We start from the raw sequence: 20,738 nt of genomic DNA on the forward strand, positions 1-20,738 counted from the left end.
AATGACTGCTTTTGACTCAAGATTTACCCTGAAGAAAAACTGCAAACGGAGGAATCTAACTGCCTCCTGTATTTTCACAGCTGGTGTACAAGTAGCAGCCAGTTTTACTGGCTGACAAACAGAAGGAAGGAAGAGAAGATATATCACTCCACTTCTTTTATAAATCCTTATAAGATGCAAAAAAGCAATTTACTAATAGTCATTTGACAAAAGAGTTGTCACTGTGGATGGGCCAGGGGGTGGGGGCTAGAATAGCAACTCCTTTTATTCCTCCTTACCACACAGGCCACATAAATGGGAACAAGGCATGATCTAGTGTTTGGAAATATTTTCAGAGAATTTCTGGGCGGAGATATCACATTCTCTTTGGTCTTTTTGTTCTTTTAAATTCATAAAAAATATTTCAACATAAGCCACTATTTTCATCATCCTGAAAACAAAATGAAAAAAAAAATGTGAAAGGGAAACAAGCTACTGGTATGTAAGGAACTCAGGTGGCTATTGTTTGCCATTAGTAGCTTGCCATTAGTGGAGTATATTTGGTGAAGCCTTAGGCTGCAGTATGAGCTCTGCATAACCTGAACGTGGTATGCAGTAGTGACTGAGAACCATTGAGCAGCATAGTGTCGGGGTCTGGGTGGCATGGACAGGGGGAAAAAGGATGTGCTGACTGAGGGCAGCACTGGATGAGAGCCATACCCGGCAGATAAGATATCCTGCCCCGCAACAAGGAGCCACCAATCTGAAGGAACATAACATATATGTCAAGAACTGATTGGACTGTAGCTGATGAAACAAAGATTGTATGGGAGCCCAGGGAAAGTCTCAAGCAGGGTCCATCCTCGGAGGCACTCAGGTCGAGCTGATATATGGGTACCACTAAACTCTCGCTGCTTTAAATAGAGTAGACTCTGTGAGTGAATTTCGGATGCCTGGGGAGACCCATACTGCTAGTGGAGACAATGGGATCCCCTAACAAAAGAAATCATTCTTTCCAGCAGACTCCGATGAAATATGGCTTTCACTAAATAAAGAGAACGTTTCAGAGAATATGGAAATAGAATTTGGAAATGTAATTTTAAACTAAGTACTTTTTAAATTATGTTGCCAGATCTCCAAATAGTGCCAAAAATGTTATCAGCTTTAATCTACTGACCATAATAGCTCTGGGTTATTTTTGTTTGTGCATGGGTCCTCTTAATTATTATTTCTTTTTACACAATTTATATGGACTCAGTATCTGACAAATGAACTGTTGACAAAGGAGATGTTACAGGGCCTTCAGTCACACATAATACTATGACAACTGCAAACTTCCACTGGTGTTAGTGCATTAGCAACAATTATATGACTAGCTGTGAAAAGCACTACTGGTAACTGTCCAAGTACTGAAGATTCATTGATTCTAACAATGCTTTGTAATGAAATGTGACTTTGGCCAAAATATTGTATGGGGGCGTGGGGGAGAAGGAGGAAGCAGAGACTATCAGAGAGGGATAATAAGCTAGAAAACAAATTAAAGGAGAACACATAAGCTTTTGTTGTTTAAAAATGTATTGCTAATGTTCATTATAATGAGAAATATAAATTAAATTTGGAATTCTTTATGGAACCTGCCTTTGTACATTGGGGGAAAAGTTGGTTCAAATGAAAACCCTTAACACCTACTGATTTAAGCATTTGATTTAATACATTTTTGACCTAACTGTATTATAAAAATTCTGGCAACCAAATAAAATTATTTCTTAGATAAAGCAGCATATAAATGGTCATCTACGGGCATGAATGTTTACAGTTAAGAAAATAAATAAATCACCTGCTTCCATAACCTTCTCCTACCAATACTCCATATGGCCAAATAATATTTGGATAACATCAATACTAAAGACATATATAACTGCCAAAAATCTTCCCTTTATGTCTCCTATCAAAAATAATTACCCTGCAATATTTGAGAGCAGCTAACATGTCTCTTCCAAGAAATAAACTCTACTAAGTATCTTAAAAGAAAATTTGAAGACTAAAATTTAATGCAATAACATTTTTTTCAGCATAGCCTTTTACCACATTCTCACGCTATTAAAATAAGTTGATGTTAATTATTCAAATAAATCTAGAATGTATTCATCAACCACTACAGTTTCATTCTAGTCTAATATCCAAGAAATATATATATATAACCACCTTACCACCAGCAGTTGTTTTTTAATCAAATGATTATAAATGTACTTATGTATGCTCATATGTACTACACACAAATCCACATATTTTATATATAGAGAGATTTACTATATATGCTACACAAAGCCTTTTTTTTTTTTTTTAAAAAAAAAAAGAGTGCTAAAGAAGAAACATTTAGAATGATCTTGTAGCAGATTATAAGCCAGGGTCCATTTTACATGTACTATCAATAAAGAATGTTCAAAGAAACATATATTACATACTTAACAAAGTAAAGATTAGATAATCTGCATACTGCCCAAGCAGAATTGGACTACTGAAAATTAAAATTATTACAGAATTTAGGAAAAATGGTGTAGAAAGCATGCTTCAGACTAAAGCACTGAGTCCCTGAAAAACAGTCAGTTACAACAAAGTTCAGGTTTAAGCAAAAAATTTATCTTCTGGTGAAGATACTCCAGAAACCTACTGATAGACTAATGTGGCTGAAAATGTAACTTTCATAATAGGGCTAAAGTTTATAATAATATTTTTCTAAATCCATTTTGTATCAGTAGCATTCTCATTAATTTTAAAAGGAATGGATTTCCCTGTTCATTGTAAACTTTTATGGGTGCAATTTCAGCTACTTATATTAAAAATATATTTTTGCTACAACACTTTTAGAAAAAAAAATAATCTATGAACGTCATGTGAACAGTCACTGTTTTGCTGCATACAAACTGACAAACTTTCATAACTGTTACAATTCATAAATGATTTTTTTTACTGAGATTTAGTGTAATCTGAGCCTGAATAACTTGAAATTTTCACTTCAAATAGTCACTTGTACCAATGCAAGAAGATTTAAAATGTCCCATTCCAGTTGGCAAGAGTTTTCATCCACATAGCACTGAGTAAATTTACAGCCTTTAGGAAAACAGAGATGTGTTAGCTGAACTACGTTTGTGTTTATTCTCACCAGAATTTAAAATAATAGAAATAAGTAAATAAATAAATAAGAAATTACCACCGTCACCTACTCAATTATATATACTCACAGACTAATACTAGCAACGTTACTTGTACTGCACAATTTCCATTTATTGACTAATTCTTGCAGTATGTTATGATTAAGAGTATTTTTCTATATTTTGTTTATCTGAGCAGTTTCATAAACAGTACCTAGATGGCCCCATGCACGTGAATCAATTTTAAATGTAGTCATCATAATAAAACAAACAAACAAACAAACAAAAACCAGAACACATTGTACCTCAGAATGAAAACCATAAAAAAAAAGTCATAATCAAATAGCCTTGGTAAAGCACTTTAACCAGTCTTTCCTAATTCAGCCTGGGTAAACCTATATTAAGTTAACTATATTTAGAGATATAAGGCAGAAATTAGAGAGCCTGGACATTCTCTGCAATTTCTAGATAATATCTTTTATAGGAAAATAAACTAGATCAGCTGTGTGTCTGACCAGGTAACATAAGCACCTGTATTTACAAGCACCTGTATTTACAAGCACCACATCGTGCTTTCTTACCAACAAATAAGCATCCATTTGGTAGCTTCAGAATTTTTACTGTCATAAACAAAACACAGAATTCCCAGGGTTTATTTATTTATCTATTTTAAAGAAAACAGTCTTTTTTTGTTTCTTTTTGTTGTTTTTTTTTTTCCTCTTTCTTTTCTTCATTGTTGTCTGTTTGGCAAAGAGTCCAGATACACACTAGTCAAACAACAAGTAGAGACAAGTAAAATGTGTATTTATGTTACAAGTAATTTATTCCTAAAGCATTCTGACAAGAGCAATTCTGAAATATTTACTAATTCTTGACAATGCTAAGGCTGGCTAACTTTCTAAATAGTCATCTATGAGATTTTAAACATCTACAACAACAACAAAAAAGTCTGAAAGAAAATAAATAAGTAAATAAAAAATAAGGACAACCTGCAACACTGATTGGAAACTTCAAGTACTGGAACATTAACTTACTTTTCTTCATGTTCAGTTTAAGCGATTTGAATCCAATAGCCATCAAATGAGGACATGTTTCTAGAAATCCATCTCACAAAATGAATTTGAAATCACATCCACCTTTCATCATCATCATCTCATTGTATTTGTAACAGACTAGAGAATGAGCCTTGTTTCCTCTGTCTCTTAGAAAGCAATTATGTTCATAGCCTATAAAATACTTAATTATTAAAATGATTTCAGAGTGTTTGTTATGTGCAGTGGGAAAGTTAAATGGCTCTACTTTCCTTTGCCAACTAATGGATCAGCCTATATGCTTTCTTACCAAAAAGACAGTCCATGTAAACAGGGGTATGCCTTAAGATCTAATAAATACTGATTAGAGCTAGAACCACTTCTCCTTCCTCAAGGATATCTTCTTTATAAGCATTTCTTTTTTTCCATAAATGTATAATACTGTTTATAGAGTTTAGGCTTGTATATTGCAGTCCATAAGACTGCACCACTGGCGTATTGCACAGCTGACCATCTCAGTGATGACTTTACATTAACTTTTGTGAATGTTAGCTGTATCTATTAAATCTTTATGAATAAAGTGTAACTCTTATCAGAATAAAACTACTGTGGAAAATCTTGGATACAGTATTAACAAAATGTATTTTCCTTGTTTTTTGTTGTTCTTGTTTTTTCTCATGTTTTATTACAATTAAAAACACAGCAAAAATACTTTGCTATTTAATCTCATCGTAGCAGTTAAATATTATGAAACCTATCCCTGATGACTAATAGAATAGTTGCAAATCCTAATTATGAATAAGCATCGCACCATTGCATGCATACTTAAGCTGAAATGCATCAATTTTAAATATTCATTAACGGCAATATAAAAATTCACTAAAAAAGTATCCTTTCTGAAGGAATTTATTTCTGTGCTTACTTCACTTTATCAAGAGAATAATTTAGATGATGTTTCAATTGCTATAAAAAAAATGAAGACAGCAATGTTTCATACTTTATAACTCCGTACCATAATCGGCACCATATTATACACTTTTCATGCTGTTAGAGTAGCTGGAATGTTGTCAGAGTAGTCTGTCACTCTTCAAATAAAATATGTTAAAAATAAAACAGACATCAGTGTAACCCTCCATATTTTTTTCATTTGCTTTCCTTTAAAAATGGTGTAGTTTCAAGAATAATATTCCTTGAAATAGAATGATCTCTCTGGCCTTAGTATCAAGACAGCTTAAAATTTGCTATTAACTTTTCCCTAAATGGTGGTACCCTAATAAACAAACAAACAACAACAACCGCTTTATTTTAAACCATTTTGAAACAGCATCCATCAGAATTGCAAAATAGACTTGAGTTAGCCATTTAACAACTGATGAGAATTAAAATAGATACCATGCAAATGAAAGCAGTATGAGGCTCCTAAAGCTTAACATAGGGTATTGCACAATACAAAAAAAACAGGAAGACAAGAACAAAAATGTCTGGAGCTTATGTCAGAGAGGGGAAGTTTCAAAGAGAACTAAGATGTCAAGGAGGGAAAGATGAATTCATGAGCACAGACTGAAGAAAGGAGAGAAAAGGAAGAATGGTAAAGATCATTAAAAATGTTCAAAACTGAACAGTTTTGCAACAGAAATTAACTATCTGAAACATTTTACACCTCAGTGCCCTCAACACTTTCCACAGAAAGCAAGCTCACAGCCAGGCTGCCAGCATCTCCATCTGGCAGACTTCCCAACTCTCTAGGTATCCAGGAAGCTGTTTCCCTAGAAATTCTGCTCAGAAACCAGAAGAACTCTGAGCACCCAGTGTCTGAATGAAAGAGTTTTCTGCTGGTGATACTCACAAGTTAATAACTTTCTCTTTTGTAGCTAGAAATACAAAACATCCTTTCATAAGTCTTCAGATGATTATATGTGGGGGACACGCTTCTCCTATATAATGGATTTCCTATAATTCTTCACATCCTACCAACCCTTTTGTAAATTAGTTCCAATGTGAGTTCAGCTTGTCCCACCTTGTGGCACATACACTGGTTAAAAGCAGAAAGATGAGTTCTCTGCTATACCCTTTTAAAGAATATTAATGTTTGCTTATCTGTACTAGAATATTTGCTTTATATATTATACAAAGGCAAAGTCTTTACAGCAAATTAATATTTTCTAACAGATCAAAAAATGTAGCTGGAGGAAACAGCACAAAAAGCTTTCTTTTAATCTATATTTCTGTGTGCTTGAAAGTCTAACTAGTTTTCCACTTAAGTCAATTGACCTAACAACTCTACCTATTCTTAAAAGCCTCATCTTGTTCTCAGACCACTATTGCCACAGGAATACTATTGCAATGCTCAAGTGATGTTGTTTGTCTTCTTCACGACCAAACCATAGTGATGCTTTGCAATAATCCTGTAATCAGAGACCATACTCAGCTCTTTTTCTAGCAGTACCACTACACCTAGGGCACATCACACTGTGCTTTGCACTAGAGCATTTCATTACATTTCTATTTACTACACTCCATAATGTCATCAAACTTTTCCAGCATAATATTCAGATTTTTCTCCATTTTGGCAAAAGTTCCCAAATTTGGTTTAGTGAATTGATTCTATTAGTATTCAGCTATTTCTTGTTACAATATTATTAGCAAAAATAATAATGAGATTAGTCTCAAGTCTGGTACAAGATACCATGCTTTAACCTGAGCGTCTTCTCTTTCAGGACACATTGCAGTCACTCCTTCAACTTACTAAAATAGTAATACTGGTTATCTGAAGAAAACTGAGTCCTTTTGTGAACCGGGAGTACTCCTGACAGTATACACCCAAAAGCTCAGCCGGCCTTTGACACTAGAAAGTGAGGGGTTCCTACAAAACTAATCCTTTAAGTCTCTTGATTTTTCCATTGTTCTCATGTTTCAGCTGTCTTCTCCCCAGAAAAGGAGATCAGAGGCTTTTTTTTTTTTTTTACACAAAGGAAGAATAATTAGGTCATTAAAAACAACAAACAACAACAAAGTTTCATATGATTAGTCCTTTTTTCCTAGCATTTTTTTTCATTGTATTTTTATACCTGTTTTTAGGCTACGTAAGCTTCTCAGTAGACCCTTAGGTTGACAATCAGCTCTTTAACCCTTTCTCTTGCAAGGGCTACAAACTCACTATCATAATAGATTGCTAATCACTTTGCTCTCAGCTTTAATTATTTGTCTATTAACCGATAGAATTGCCATAGGTAGTATTTATTAATAAACGACTTCTCAATGGTCTACAAAATAAAAAATAAATAAATAGTGCTCCTAGGCATGAAAAAAGGAGAAAAACCATCAAATTAAGATTACTTACTTGATTAAGTATATCTTGTTTCTGTAACGCATGCAAGAAAAGAAAGAAGACATATACATTAATGCAGTATAGTAACACTTAGGCTTTGTTTTTATAAAAATTATTTGGTTGAAAGGTTAGTAATGTAGATGAACAGGCTTAAGACAAAATATAGAATATCATCATCTTACATTAGCACATATGTCAAGAAAATGGTTCAGGTCAGCATTCTAATCTTAATTAGAGAGCGCAAGCAATTTATTTTTAAGCGTGCAATGACAGACATCCAAGAAAAAGATAAGGAAGTAAATACAATGTTAGTCTCTCTCAACCCTGTGTACTTAAAAAAATTAAGTAAAAATTGCTGGTTGCCAAGAATGGTTGTTGGTGAAACAAGTTAATCAGAAATGAATGCAGTGATAAACACTAGCAAACACCATCTCAGAAGTCATCGTTGCATGCTGCTTTAGTTTATAACAATTTGTTCTCCTTTTAATAAAGACACTGGATTAATTTTCTACCTTTCTACTTTATTCACAAACTGCTGTCACTAATTCCCAGTCAGATGTACTACCTTAAAATGGCGAATATAGTGGTATTCTCTGCATAAATTACATTGATTGTGACAGACTTTTGCTAAACTAGAGTAACCAAGAGAATCTTTGATACATCCACAAAGTCACTTTAGAAAAACCCCAGCACCTCTGGAAATTATAGGTATCCTGAAGAACACTTCTTCTTAGAAGTATCCTGACTACTTTAATAGCTTTCCAGCAGGCTGATGTTAACCTACCTGTGTGTCTTACATCAGGTATAAAACCCAGTCTTAATTACATATTTGACAGTAATTATAGAAAAAAGATGGAAAGGCAAAGGCTGAGTAGCATTTTCAGATGTTTCAGTAATCTGCCCTACACTGAAAGCTAGCAGAGAGTAAAAGTACCATAAATAAACTTCCTATAGTTCTGACCTTCTGATAATCAGATACATCATTTCCACTAAACCCAAAACTCATTCATTCAACAAGATATAAGATAATAGAAAAACAAGCCAGATGACTTCTGGTAACAAGCTTCAAATATCAACAGGTTTTTCTTTTGCTATTTGTGTCCCATTAAATCAACTTGTGATATAAAAGGAAAAAAAAAGAAGAAAAAAAAAAGAAGAAAAATAAAAGAAAAAAAAGCAATCAAGAAGCAATGGAGTGGAATAAATGCTGGAACCCTTTAAGCAGGAAGAAGCTTGAAACAAGTTCTTAAGACTTTTTCTTAAATACATAAATATATCACACTGCAAAATCTGTCAAAGCTCTATGCCCCATGTTTATTAGTCTAAAAATTGACACCACCTTTTTGTAGGGTATTGACAAGCCTGGAAAAATACTTGGAGTGTTTATGAGACAATGATCTAGGAAATAGAGGTAAAATGGAAACATGATGGTATCCTCTACAAAACACAACTACAAAACATAAGTAGAATGCTTAAAAGTTCAAAGTGCTATCTACAATATATAGAAAAGCTGCTCTGTGACTGATTTCACCTGGATCATTAAATTTTTGACATCTCCTGTACCTCTCACTAAAATAACTTAGGATTTTTGTTGTTGTTGTTGTTCTTGTTGCTTATTTGTTCTTTTGATTTATGGATAACAATAGCTTAAATTAAATAGCATATCTGATACAGGGGTTCTCGTCTGACCTGATACAATTAACTCTCAAATCTTCCTGTAAAAGGCTTTTCTACATAGCAGGTTGAATGCATGCCAAAGGCACAGACACACCTGTGTAAGGACAGTTTGTTTGACTTGGAATATTCACTCACCTGCAGAAGAAATTTCAGCTGCTCTGCTTGCAGTTAAGCAGCTTATGACATGAAAACTGAGCTAGTAAATCCTACTAGATCCAAAGTAGCTACTAGCTATGTTTTCATTTTGTTGCATTGCCTGAAGTCTAAGCACTAAGCAGCAAAGTGAAAAAGGTGTTGGGCTTAGCCTGGGACCAACACTGCCCAGTAGTAGTGAATAGCCTGATCCCTGCTGAAGACAGTGGAACCACAGCAAGTTGTCTGACTCGTGTTCCCTGCTCCCCTTCTATCCTCATCACTGTTTTGGACACTGTGCTGTTCTATAATCCCTGGATGTTTCAGTACATTGGTAGGATGCTGCAAGCAAATCACCATAAAATGAAGAGCTCCAGGACAGGTACAGAGGCACAGAATCGGCTCAGGACCAACTATGTTTAATAATTTCAGCTTTGCACAAATTCTGCCCATTCACCCGGCTTCAGTTAGAGCAGTTGTCCCATCTGCCCATACTGATCACTTTTCACTGGGACTCAACCTCCACATACCCTCAAACTGGAGGAATGACCATTTGACTGCTAGTTGTGAGACCAATCTCAACACTTTAAATACCGATTTAAACTAATACCAAATACTGATAATGTGATATGCTACCAACATGAAAACATGTTATTTAAACATACAAATACACAATTACTTTGGACTTTAAAAGGTTATACTTCACAAAACTGAAATCATTGTATGATGAGAGAACTGAAGATTTCAAAAACCAAAAACGGATTGTAACTGCCTTACTTAACACCAATTCTTGTCTTTCACATCCTGAGATGTAGGATCAAGTCATGCTCATAACTGTCAGTACATTTTTCTACTCTGAATTCTCTGAATAATGCAAGCATATTTAGAAACATTATTGAAACAGGTTTTTAGTTAGCTACACTTTGATGTGTTAAGCAGATAAAAATTGTAGTTGAGGGCTTCAAAAGGAAACAATCTATGTTTTTCTATCATTTAAAACAGAATATTTTCTCTAGTAGTGAGTCTGTAGTGACAACGCATGCACTCACTTTCAGCTGAATTTTTGGTTTCATAACATGAGAAAAATAAATCCCTCTAAAGGTGATCCCATTACCAGAAACAACACACACACACACACACAAAATAGCAGATTTCATTCGTCTAAGATATGAAAACATGCTTAACGTTTCTAATCCTTAAAAAGAATTGGAAAACAAATTAACTTTTTTTTTAAGGTTTTTGGTTATTTTTAAAGGTGTTTTTTTATGTCTTATTATGTTAAACAGATGTGTCTAACATTATGTTTATAAACTTTTAGTTCTTTAAAATATTCATATTTTTATTTCAAAACAGACTCAGTTACCCCAAACTTCTGACGTATAAAATCTCTTCTATTTTAAATGCTTATATTTGCTACAACATTTGTAAACATTTTTCCCACCATGTCCGACCATTGAAGAAAGAAGAAGAATTACCCCTTCAGGATTATATTTTGCTAACACACCACTGCCATGGAATTCTTCTAAGACATCCTTAATTTTCTTAGTGGAATCTAGATGAAGAATGAAGAAAGACAAAATTAAAATACAGAAAACTGATTTACATAATATGAGCTGTAATTAAAGAAACAACAACAAAACTGCTAATAGCTTTTCTCAATGTGCATCAGTAATTTTCTCTAGCTGTATGAGAGCTGCGGGCAGGAAGAAAATGAGAACATAATGTACCCTCTGACTAAATAGTAAAAAAACAGCAAGTCAACACAGAATGCTCAGAAATACTCTTTACTCCAACTGTTGTTAAGTAGCATATTTCTGAAGTTGTTTGCAAAGACTGTTTCTTTCAAGTCACTTTTTTTTTTTTTTGTCCTTGAAACCTGAGTCATCTACCAAACACGCTCATTCTCAACAGTGCTACTAAATCTCCTCTGGCATAGATGCCAGTGAGTAGAGGAACTGTCAAAGGAGCCAGACAATATCAAGATAGAGGCCATACTTGAAGAAAAATCTTTTTCTGGAAACACATCACAGAAAACAAATGTTGCTATTGAAACCCCAGTTTTTGTAGACCTCCAAGATATTCTAACTACCACAGTAACTTTCAGACAAGCTTTGTCTAACACAATTTTGTCAAATCACATAGATGCTCCCGCACCTTTACTTTTCTATTTGTTGTTGTTTATAAATGTCAACTTGCAAAATAACAAGAGTTATTTCAATAAGTAACCACTACATAAAACCTTTGAACTCAGATTCATTTGGCACGTAAACATGCACATAATGATCTTTTCCACCATAAGTATCTCAGCAATACAGCAAGAATAGATATAACTCAGTTTTGTCTTTAAAATGCAGTAGTTGAGTGCATATTGGTCAAATGTGCATAATGGCCAAATGTGCATAATGGCCACAACACTGGAGTAAACCATGAACCACTCATCCATGAACCAGAAGACGGATTGCAAAAGAAAACAGGTGTACTTAATGGCTACACACTTATTACTACAGCAAATCTTGGGAAGAAAAGAGAAAAACAAAGACTGTGGAATATGAACAGGACTATCACATGAGCAATTAGTTAGACACTTAAAATTACAAATATTAGGACATAATCTTCCTGGGTTTTGTTGTTGTTGTTTGTTTGTTTTAACTACATTATCAAAATAAAGAATTGCAGTAGTTCTTAAGCGTCAAAGAAACTGAGCACTTCTATCCTGAATCTAAAATGTACATTTAATAAATCATGTAACTTGGAAGGAGAAAACATAACAACAGGTGATTTGCAAAATAGCATTGTAACAGTTTGTAACAGCTATAAACAGGGCACACCAGTAAAACTCAGTTTTAAGGGTTGCTGGGTACTTCCCCTTCTCTCCCTGCCCCCCCTCCATCCCGTTTTCGATTGTAACATGCATAGCTTTTTGCCAATGTCTATCGCTATGATCTTTTCTTAAATTAAAACTCCCAAGACTATTTGTGGCCTTGATAAAATAGTTTATTTTCATTAATCGGATGTATTTCAATGTTACTGTCAACTGTAACTAACTGAATTTCACTGGTTTCATGGGCAGCCACAGCAAATATTTACTTGATAAATAGTCATCTATAGTCTTATTTCTGTGTCATCTGAAATACTGCAAATTTTATTGTTTTATTTTTTGTTGCTTATGTGAAAAAGACAAACTGTAAAAAATGACCACACTTCTTTCATTTCATATTTTTGTCATCTTTACATGAATGCTACGCCTATGCAGCTGAATTAAAAGCAAACACCTGTGTTATGTTACTTACTAAGAATAAATTAAATCTTTGTTTTTAACTTTGTCATATTTTTTTTAGTTAAGCACGATTAAGACACAAAATATTCTCTGTTCCAGGAACAACACACATATCCTCCCTTTTTCCTGCGTATTGCCTTAATGAAGTCATACAAAAGGCAAAGCACATTCCTTGCTTGAAATACTTGTCAAGAAAAAAGGCTTTGTGGATGTAATTCCTCCTTTGGTTGTCCCAACGAAACTCTTCAGGAGATTTTGGTGTTCTGGACAAGAGCTGTATTTATTACAAGCATCATGCTGCACATTTCACAGCCAAGGCATATCCATTTTTCACAATCTTTTGTTTGCATTCATTCAACCATTGTTTTCAGTTCACAATGTGGTATCCAAACTAACAGGAATAGATATATGTATGTATTTTTAAGCACCAAAAAATGAAATATTGATATTTTAAGTCAAATGCCAAAGGATAATCTTCAGTATGGTTAGTCTTCAACCTTCCTCAAAAAAATTAACTCTCCTTACTCAGCTTCTAATAGCTGAACTAGCATTATAAACGTTTCATCTTCAATAAGTTGACCAAGATATGATAACCATATGAATTTTCAAGTTTTGTTCATAACTTGGGACAAGATTAAAGAAAAAAGGCACAAGAGCTAGTGTCTTGGAAATCTCTATGGCAATAAAAAAAACAGATAAAATCCAATAAAATGTTTTTAATTCTACCAAGAAAAAAAAAAAGCCAAGTAAATGCTGCCCAGAAAAAAAAAATAAAGACAAAAATTTCCAGAAATTATACACAGAAATAATCATGATGTTTCCTTAATATTTTTTCCTAAATTTCCTAACTAGGAAAAAACAGCAATTCTGTGGGTTCCTTTTCAGTTTATTTAGTCCGATCAAAATCATCTGTATGCTCACTGGAAAACAGTGGTATAAACACAAGCCTCAAATGAGAAAAGTAGTAGGATTCACCACAGTGCTGCAGAAATTTTATTTTTTAAATAAAGACTTCAAAACAATTGATATACAAGTGAAATTAATAGGTTAATGTATTGCTTCAGAATAAAGGCAAAACAATCAAAACCATGACAACAGAAATAATAAAGCTGCATATCTAATGGAGAGATATGCAAAGTTTCAAAGTATCTATTTTTTTCTTAACTACCTTTCAATTCTAACAAAGATACTTTTTATAACTGAAGACAAATTTACATACCAGTTGCAAACCATTTAAGATTTAGCCCACATTAAAAATTATGATTCATTTTTTAAAATGACTCAGCTTTAGATGAGGAAGATTAAGCACTCATTTGAGGTTGGAATTCAGTGCACCATTTTTCCCATAAATGGAAAACATCAAACAGTAAGAAAACTTGCCCAGATCACACAAGTTCTCTACACTCTCTCTACATCCTCCCAGAAAAATTCTTGAAAAGTGTAAAAACAGAAAAAATGAATGAGCTATAAAAAGACTTATACAAAACTCAGCATAAATCAGTGGATTTTAAAACCACAATTTAAGAGAAAATAAGACTAGTAGACAAGGACTGGATTACAATTAATTCTCTTATAAATCCAGATGTGGTTATACAATTCAAAAAAACCATCACAGGCAAACATCTAAAGTCTCATAACAGTCAATTTCAGAATTTATACATAAGAGCTCCAAAGAGGTTTTATAGATTTTCTATACCAGTATAATAAAATTGAGATTTTTATTTACATATTTTAATTTAGAAATGTTGCAACCTTCAATATACAATTTTTCACGCATGGCATGAAGACATGGCCCAAACTTGAATGTCCTGCTTGATAGCTAAGCCAATGAGAAGGACAGGGAAAAACCAACACTCCCTTGTCATTGCAATTCTTCTACAGATTCTTATTCTGCTGTGGATTTTTTCTTCCTTTTTGTGGATGCAATTGCATATTAAAAATGTGTGTGTGTGTGCATGCATTTATAAATGTACATTTTTTTCTGCAGTATAACATACAAATAACAGTGTAATAGGTCTGCTCAAGCAATGCTTACGCTTAAGCTAAAACTTTACCGGTCTAGAAACACTGGTATCTTAAAAAGGCCAAGCCTGCTAACAAAGTTGTATGCATCACCAAATTGTAAAAATTTTTCACTTTCAACAAAAAGAGGTTGTTCCACTAACACGTCTTTCCCAGTATCACTTAAAGTCTTGCAGCATGCCTGTGTTGGTAAGAGATTCTGGTGGTTGACATTGAATGAGCAGAAGCCAGCAGCTTCGTAGGTAAATATGTCCTACATTTCCCATAGGTATGGCTGCAGGCTCACTGCAAAGCTCTTTTAACATAGGTCATACCTTCATTTTGATTTGTGAAATAGAAATGGTCTTTTGATGCAAATTTCAGAAAAGAAACACACATTTGAAACCATAAACGGGAAAATGCTCAGTTTGCATGTTGTTTGATTCTTTTTTTTTTTTTTTTTTGGTTGGTTGGTTTGCTTTTTCATTTTGTATTTAGTATCACAAAAATTATTGTCTCACTGAAAACAGCCACAATGTCACATCTATCAATGATTTTAGTAACATTCCTTAAACTGGAGAATTTGAATGACTACACCCTTCAGCAAATCACTCTCCTACTGAATTCTGTGACAAACAGTCAACGAAAAGCTTCTTACAAACATAGACAGAACTGGATGATGCTACCTAAAAAAAAATAAACAAAATTAAAAAAAATTGTGGCAAGTAATTTTTGCAATGGAAAGTTGAGGAGGAAGGTGAAGAGGCAGATGGGGACAACAGCCACTGCTGCAGAGAACTCCTTCTCCTCCGTCTCCAGCAGCTGTTTCTCCTATGTGGCAGAGGCCACCTGACTCCAGAGCTCCCACTAGCCACAAGAGCACAGCCACTTTGCCACTCACCTTTCCCTACAGCCTCAGCAATGGCCCCCTGTTCCTCACCTACAGATTGCTTTGGACTGGCTCCATGTCAGCATACGTCATTTCTACAGAGGCAGAATAACTTGGACTTTATGATGTGTTATTGTGAGGAAGAAACTGGCAGAATTTTTCTGTTTCCTGCAGCCTGGTTACATAGTGACTTATTCTCAGAGTGTGGTCTCCTAAAACATTTTCTCACCAAATCCAAGTATTAGACAGATATAAGTCAGCAGATATGTCCTACATATCAACAACTAAAAATGGATCAAATAACGTTTCTAAAAAAAATAAAATAAAATGCTGTGAGGTAAATCATACCTGAGGATTTTAGGAGAAACACTTTGTTCTTGGTTTTGCTTTCATTGAAGACTATGAAGTACTTAATGTCATCATTAGGAGAAAGATTTATCCATTTTATCCATTGCTATGTACAAAATGATACTTATGCGGACAATCACGACTTCTTTGTGAACAACAGTAATACTAATAGCATGTGCCAGCACATCTTTATTCCACATTAATAAAAAAAGATCTACCAAATCCCACTTCCCTACAGCAGATGTTCAAACAGAAGTATATGTCAAACAACAGGGATTTGGGGTAGAGAGGAACTTAATTTTTGCCTGTTAGTAGAATAAAGCATAGAGAAGAAGAATTAAGTAAAAGACAAAAACATACTCCAGGACTTGAAAGGAACTGCAGGTAAATGCTAGGCATAATGAAAAATATTTTAAGGAGAAAAATAAAGCAAGGTTTTGGCCTAGTATTTTAAAACAGATTTACAGCTATCTTATTTGGCTTATTCTGGACTCTTTCGCCTTTGGATATTCAGAAAATTAAGGATGAAAGAGTTCTAGAGATCCTCAGAGCTCAGCTCTGCCATCCTGGTTCAGCATTTCAAGGGGCTGTGATGGTTGGGGGCTCCCTGGGGCCCAGACCGTGTGGCACCCCCCCGTGGCAGCCAGGGCCTGTCCAGCTGCCCCAGCAAGGAACAGGGCAGGCTGGAGGACAGCCCCTGCCCTGGGCATTGGGCACCTCCCTGGGAAGAGGGACATTGCAAGGCTGGACTGAGACATCAGGCCATGGGTGGGCTCATATTGGCAGGGCCCATGGCCAGGCCGGGCAGGGCTGCAGACCAGCCCTGCTGTGGTCACTGCAGCAGGGACTGATGGCCCCAGGGACTACAATGGAGTTCTGGGCCATGAGCAGGTCTGGGGGAGCTTTTGGAGTTTTGAAATGGGGTCCTGGGCTTTGGGAGCCCCAGGGAGGTCAGGGATAGTCACACCTAGCAGCTCCCTCAGGGCCTGGGACAGCATTCCCTCAGTCTAAGTTCATTACGTGGGAAAACCACAATATTGCAAGTCATCCTAATGCTCATCTTTGAAATACAGTATTTATGTACATAGTGAATATGCCATACTACCTTATCTTAAGAACAGGAAAGACTAAATGCCTCTGGACACCTCTCCAGCCCTTGGATTTTATTATCTTATTTGAGCCTGAAAACTAATACAAACATTCAGCCGGTAACTTTGTGGCTCCTTCTTTCCTTTTTCTCATTTCCTGCTTATTTATAACTGGTCACAATATCTGATACAGCTTGCCAGCTCATAAGAATAGTGATGAAACTATTCTCTATTAAATTAAGGATGTGCTGCCATTGACAATGTATTTCACTGCATGCACTAGCTCTAAGCACTAAGTGTGTAACAGAGAAGAATCAAATCAGTTTGGTTTGAAATTTATCATATATTATTTCTGATTTTAAGCAGAAATAGGGAAATGGTTCTGTTTGAGAATACTTGTATTTTTTCTGAAATAAACATTTAACAAATACATTAATTGTTTTTATGTTTACTTTAAAATATTATTTGCAATTTCTAATATTTATAATTATTATAAATAACAGATATACATTATCTGTTTAACCTAAACTTTAACTATGGCTTCAAAAATTACTGAGCAGGATACATACAGTGCATTCCTATGTACCTACATATTTGAACACATACAGATCTGTAAAAATAATATGATTTTTTTTCAATTATTGTAAAAATGAATAGATCAAAGAAGTGATATGAAAATGGCGTAAGACTGCTCACATGCCTAAAATTAAATACACTGAATACTCCATGTCAGGAATTATAAATATTCTGAAACATTTTAACTAACATGGAAGTAGGTATTGATATATTTTAGTAGTCTACTGTCCTGGTTTCAGGTAGGACAGAGTTAATTTTCCTCCTAGTAGCTGGCAGGGTGCTATGTTTTGGATTAGAATGAGAAGAGCGCTGATAACATGCTGATGTTTTAATTGTTGCAGAGCAGTGCTTACACCAAGCCAAGGACTTTTCAGCTTCTCGCTCTGTCCTGCCAGCGAGCAGGCTGGGGATGCAGCAGGAGCTGGGAGGGGACAGACCCAGGACAGCTGACCCAAACTGGCCAAAGGGGTATTCCATACCATCTGACGTCATGCTGAACAATATATAGGGGTGGCTAGCCGGGGTGGGGGGGCTGGCTGCCCGGGGATAGGCTGGGCATCGGTCAACGGGTGGTGAGCAATTGCATTGTGCATCACTTATTTCGTACACATTATTACTATTAATACTATTATTATTATTATCATTACTATTATTATTATTATTATTATTGTTATTCTTTTCCCTGTCTTAATAAACTGTCTTTATCTCAACTCACAGGCTTCACTTTCCCGTTTCTCTCCCCCATCCCGGAGAGGGAGGGGGGAGGGTGAGCGAACGGCTGTGTGGTGTTTGGCTGCCAGCTGGGCTAAACCACAACATCTACAAAGTAACAAAACCAAAAAAATCAAAAAAATGCTAAAAATAAAATTAATAAACCACTACAATATTAATTACTACTTTCCCAAGCCTCTGTAGATAGTCCCAAAATTCCTTATTTCTACCTGAGATGTTACTCTTACTGCTTACTATTTCACTAACGGCAAACGTCAGCTCCCTGTTCCTTACTTCAACATACACTTACTGAATATTGGTATACAAGTTTCTTGTATTTCCACATATTTTCCAAATATGCAAATGGAAAATGGGTTATAAAATACAAATATATACAAAGATGTTATAAACTTGTGGGTTAGAATTTACATCACAACTTAAATCATACATCATATGAAATATAGTAACTGTGCAAAGGAAACCTCTGAAATAGTTTAAGCTAATACCTTTCACCTGTTCACAATGATGCTGAAACAAAATTGGAAATGCATTTTACAATGTACCATGGCCTCTTTTGACCACGTGCTTTTATTTTAAAAAGCTTGGGAGAAGCTCCTTAAGTGGTATAAGGTGTCACAGACAGTTGGGGATTTGTTTGTTTTGTTCATTTTTTGCCTTCTCCCTTCCCCTGTTTCCTTATGAACAGGCTGCCTTAAAGTCCATTTCATTGCAAGACATATTTTAAAAGCTATATTCTACTCTTCCTCTTACAAAGAAAGGTTTAAAGGTTTATGCAGTGACAGTTCTTGATGTCCTGTGTACTGAAAAGATATTTCTGAGATGAAATTTTAGTTCAGTAGAAATGGGAAGCAGCACTTTTTCCTGATTTTAACACACACACGAAAAAAAGACTTTCACCTAAGGCAATTTTCTTAACATACAATAAATGATCTTATGAATAGGGGAATATAAATGCTAAACCAAGGGATGATTTTTAAAACGAGAAATCCAACTCAATTTAGTTTTATTTGTCTTATGGGTTTCTGACCCATCTACCTTCCATTTTAAGATGTATTTACTACTGCAGTGAAACATTATTTAAAAATGAGAGCTGCCTCCTGTGGTCACAATTGTCTATTACTGTTTTTCTTAGAAGCAGAGGTTTTAAAGTCAAGTACATATCTAGACCATAAAACTAAAAGAACTAACAACACAAGTACACATTTCTCTGGCTCTTTTCACCCATTAACAAACAACACAAAGTGATGGTCTTATAAGAATAGTAGTGTGACAAACATTCAAACATAAACTTAGTGATGTGTAGGCTTTGGCCCTCATCCTACAAAGAGTTATTTCAGTTTTATGGGGCTGGTAAAATTGAAAAACATGTTTCAGGCCCATGAAGGTAATTATTAGTTGGAAATTTTACTAAAAATACTCAGTCACTCTTAGTGGTGCAAGATACCACCAAAAGTGTATTTGGTTTTATAAATCATCTCATTTGCAACATAGTAATCTAACATTTTAGATTCTCTTAAGCATATGCCCCCTTTTCATAAGATGTTTAAGCTGCTCATTTTTCCCAACTCATTTTTGTTTGCTGTCATCTGCAAAATGCAAAAACAGAGGAAATATGGGGAGAAGCATACATAGTAGCTAGGTGTAATACACTTTGAGATGTTTTTGTCATCATACTAGATAATATCAATGGCAGGTATGACCTGAATTTATTCATTTTTTTCAAGTTTGTTTTGTGTGTGTGTGTGTGTTTTTGTTTGTTTGTTTGTTTGTTTTTAAACCTTGGTAACAAATGTATTTATGCAACATGGAAAAGTATTTAATGTGTCCAACTGGTGGGGAGATTTCCATGTCATTTGAAGTCCCTATGATCAGCCAAGAAAATCGGTAACTGGCAGAAGTCACAAAAAGAAAGGGTATATTTTTAATACACCCATTCTATGAATTTCTCTGAAATATATTTCCATTGTTGTTAAGTCTACAGACTAGTATATGTGACCTTTTTCCTTATAGTCAGTCAATTACTAAAGTCCACACAACTCAGTGAAAATGAGCTTTTTCCACAATAATGAGGTCAGACCATTCACAACCAGTGATGTTCTTCTATATATCAGTTTTTTTAAAGACAATATAATTTAAACGAATTCACAGGCAGACATTTACTTCTAAGTTCAGTTGTAACACTGGATCACCTAACCTGTTAACGTTGCAAGCATTGAAATAGTAAGGACAAACTGGATGACCAAAGCATGAAATCTATGATCTTCTCTACCACATCTTTTCCTCATTAAGTATATACTTAAATCATTAAGACAGGCAATTCACCTCTTTTTTTTTTTTTGTTTAAATATACACAATCAGTGCTCCACTGTTAATTCCTGAATTCCCCTTTACTGTCTCCCTGTCTAAATGCTATGGAAGAGGTAGATATTGCCTTGTCTTGAATTCCATTTTGCTCACTGATATCCATGTTATCTCATTTGCCCAATTACTAAGAACTTACGTGATTGCTATGGGGGCAAAAGGTAGAG

The 20,738-nt window shown here is 34.8% G+C and overlaps 1 protein-coding gene across 5 annotated transcripts in view; it reads right to left on the minus strand.

The window, feature by feature from the left end:
- Positions 1-20,738, minus strand: part of DGKB (diacylglycerol kinase beta) — a 347,040-nt gene that overhangs the window by 282,896 nt on the left and 43,406 nt on the right. For 3 of the 5 annotated variants that reach the window (XM_050709164.1, XM_050709162.1, XM_050709161.1), the window contains 2 exons: positions 10,775-10,851; positions 7,503-7,523 (listed from right to left, as the gene is read on the minus strand). In XM_050709164.1, coding sequence (XP_050565121.1) covers positions 7,503-7,523; positions 10,775-10,851 — 98 coding nt within the window. The remainder of the gene's footprint in view (positions 1-7,502; positions 7,524-10,774; positions 10,852-20,738) is intronic. The other 2 variants (XM_050709163.1, XM_050709165.1) reach the window with 1 other exon arrangement.

The sequence above is a fragment of the Cygnus atratus genome, chromosome 2 (genome assembly GCF_013377495.2).
Source record: "Cygnus atratus isolate AKBS03 ecotype Queensland, Australia chromosome 2, CAtr_DNAZoo_HiC_assembly, whole genome shotgun sequence".
Taxonomy (NCBI): domain Eukaryota; kingdom Metazoa; phylum Chordata; class Aves; order Anseriformes; family Anatidae; genus Cygnus; species Cygnus atratus.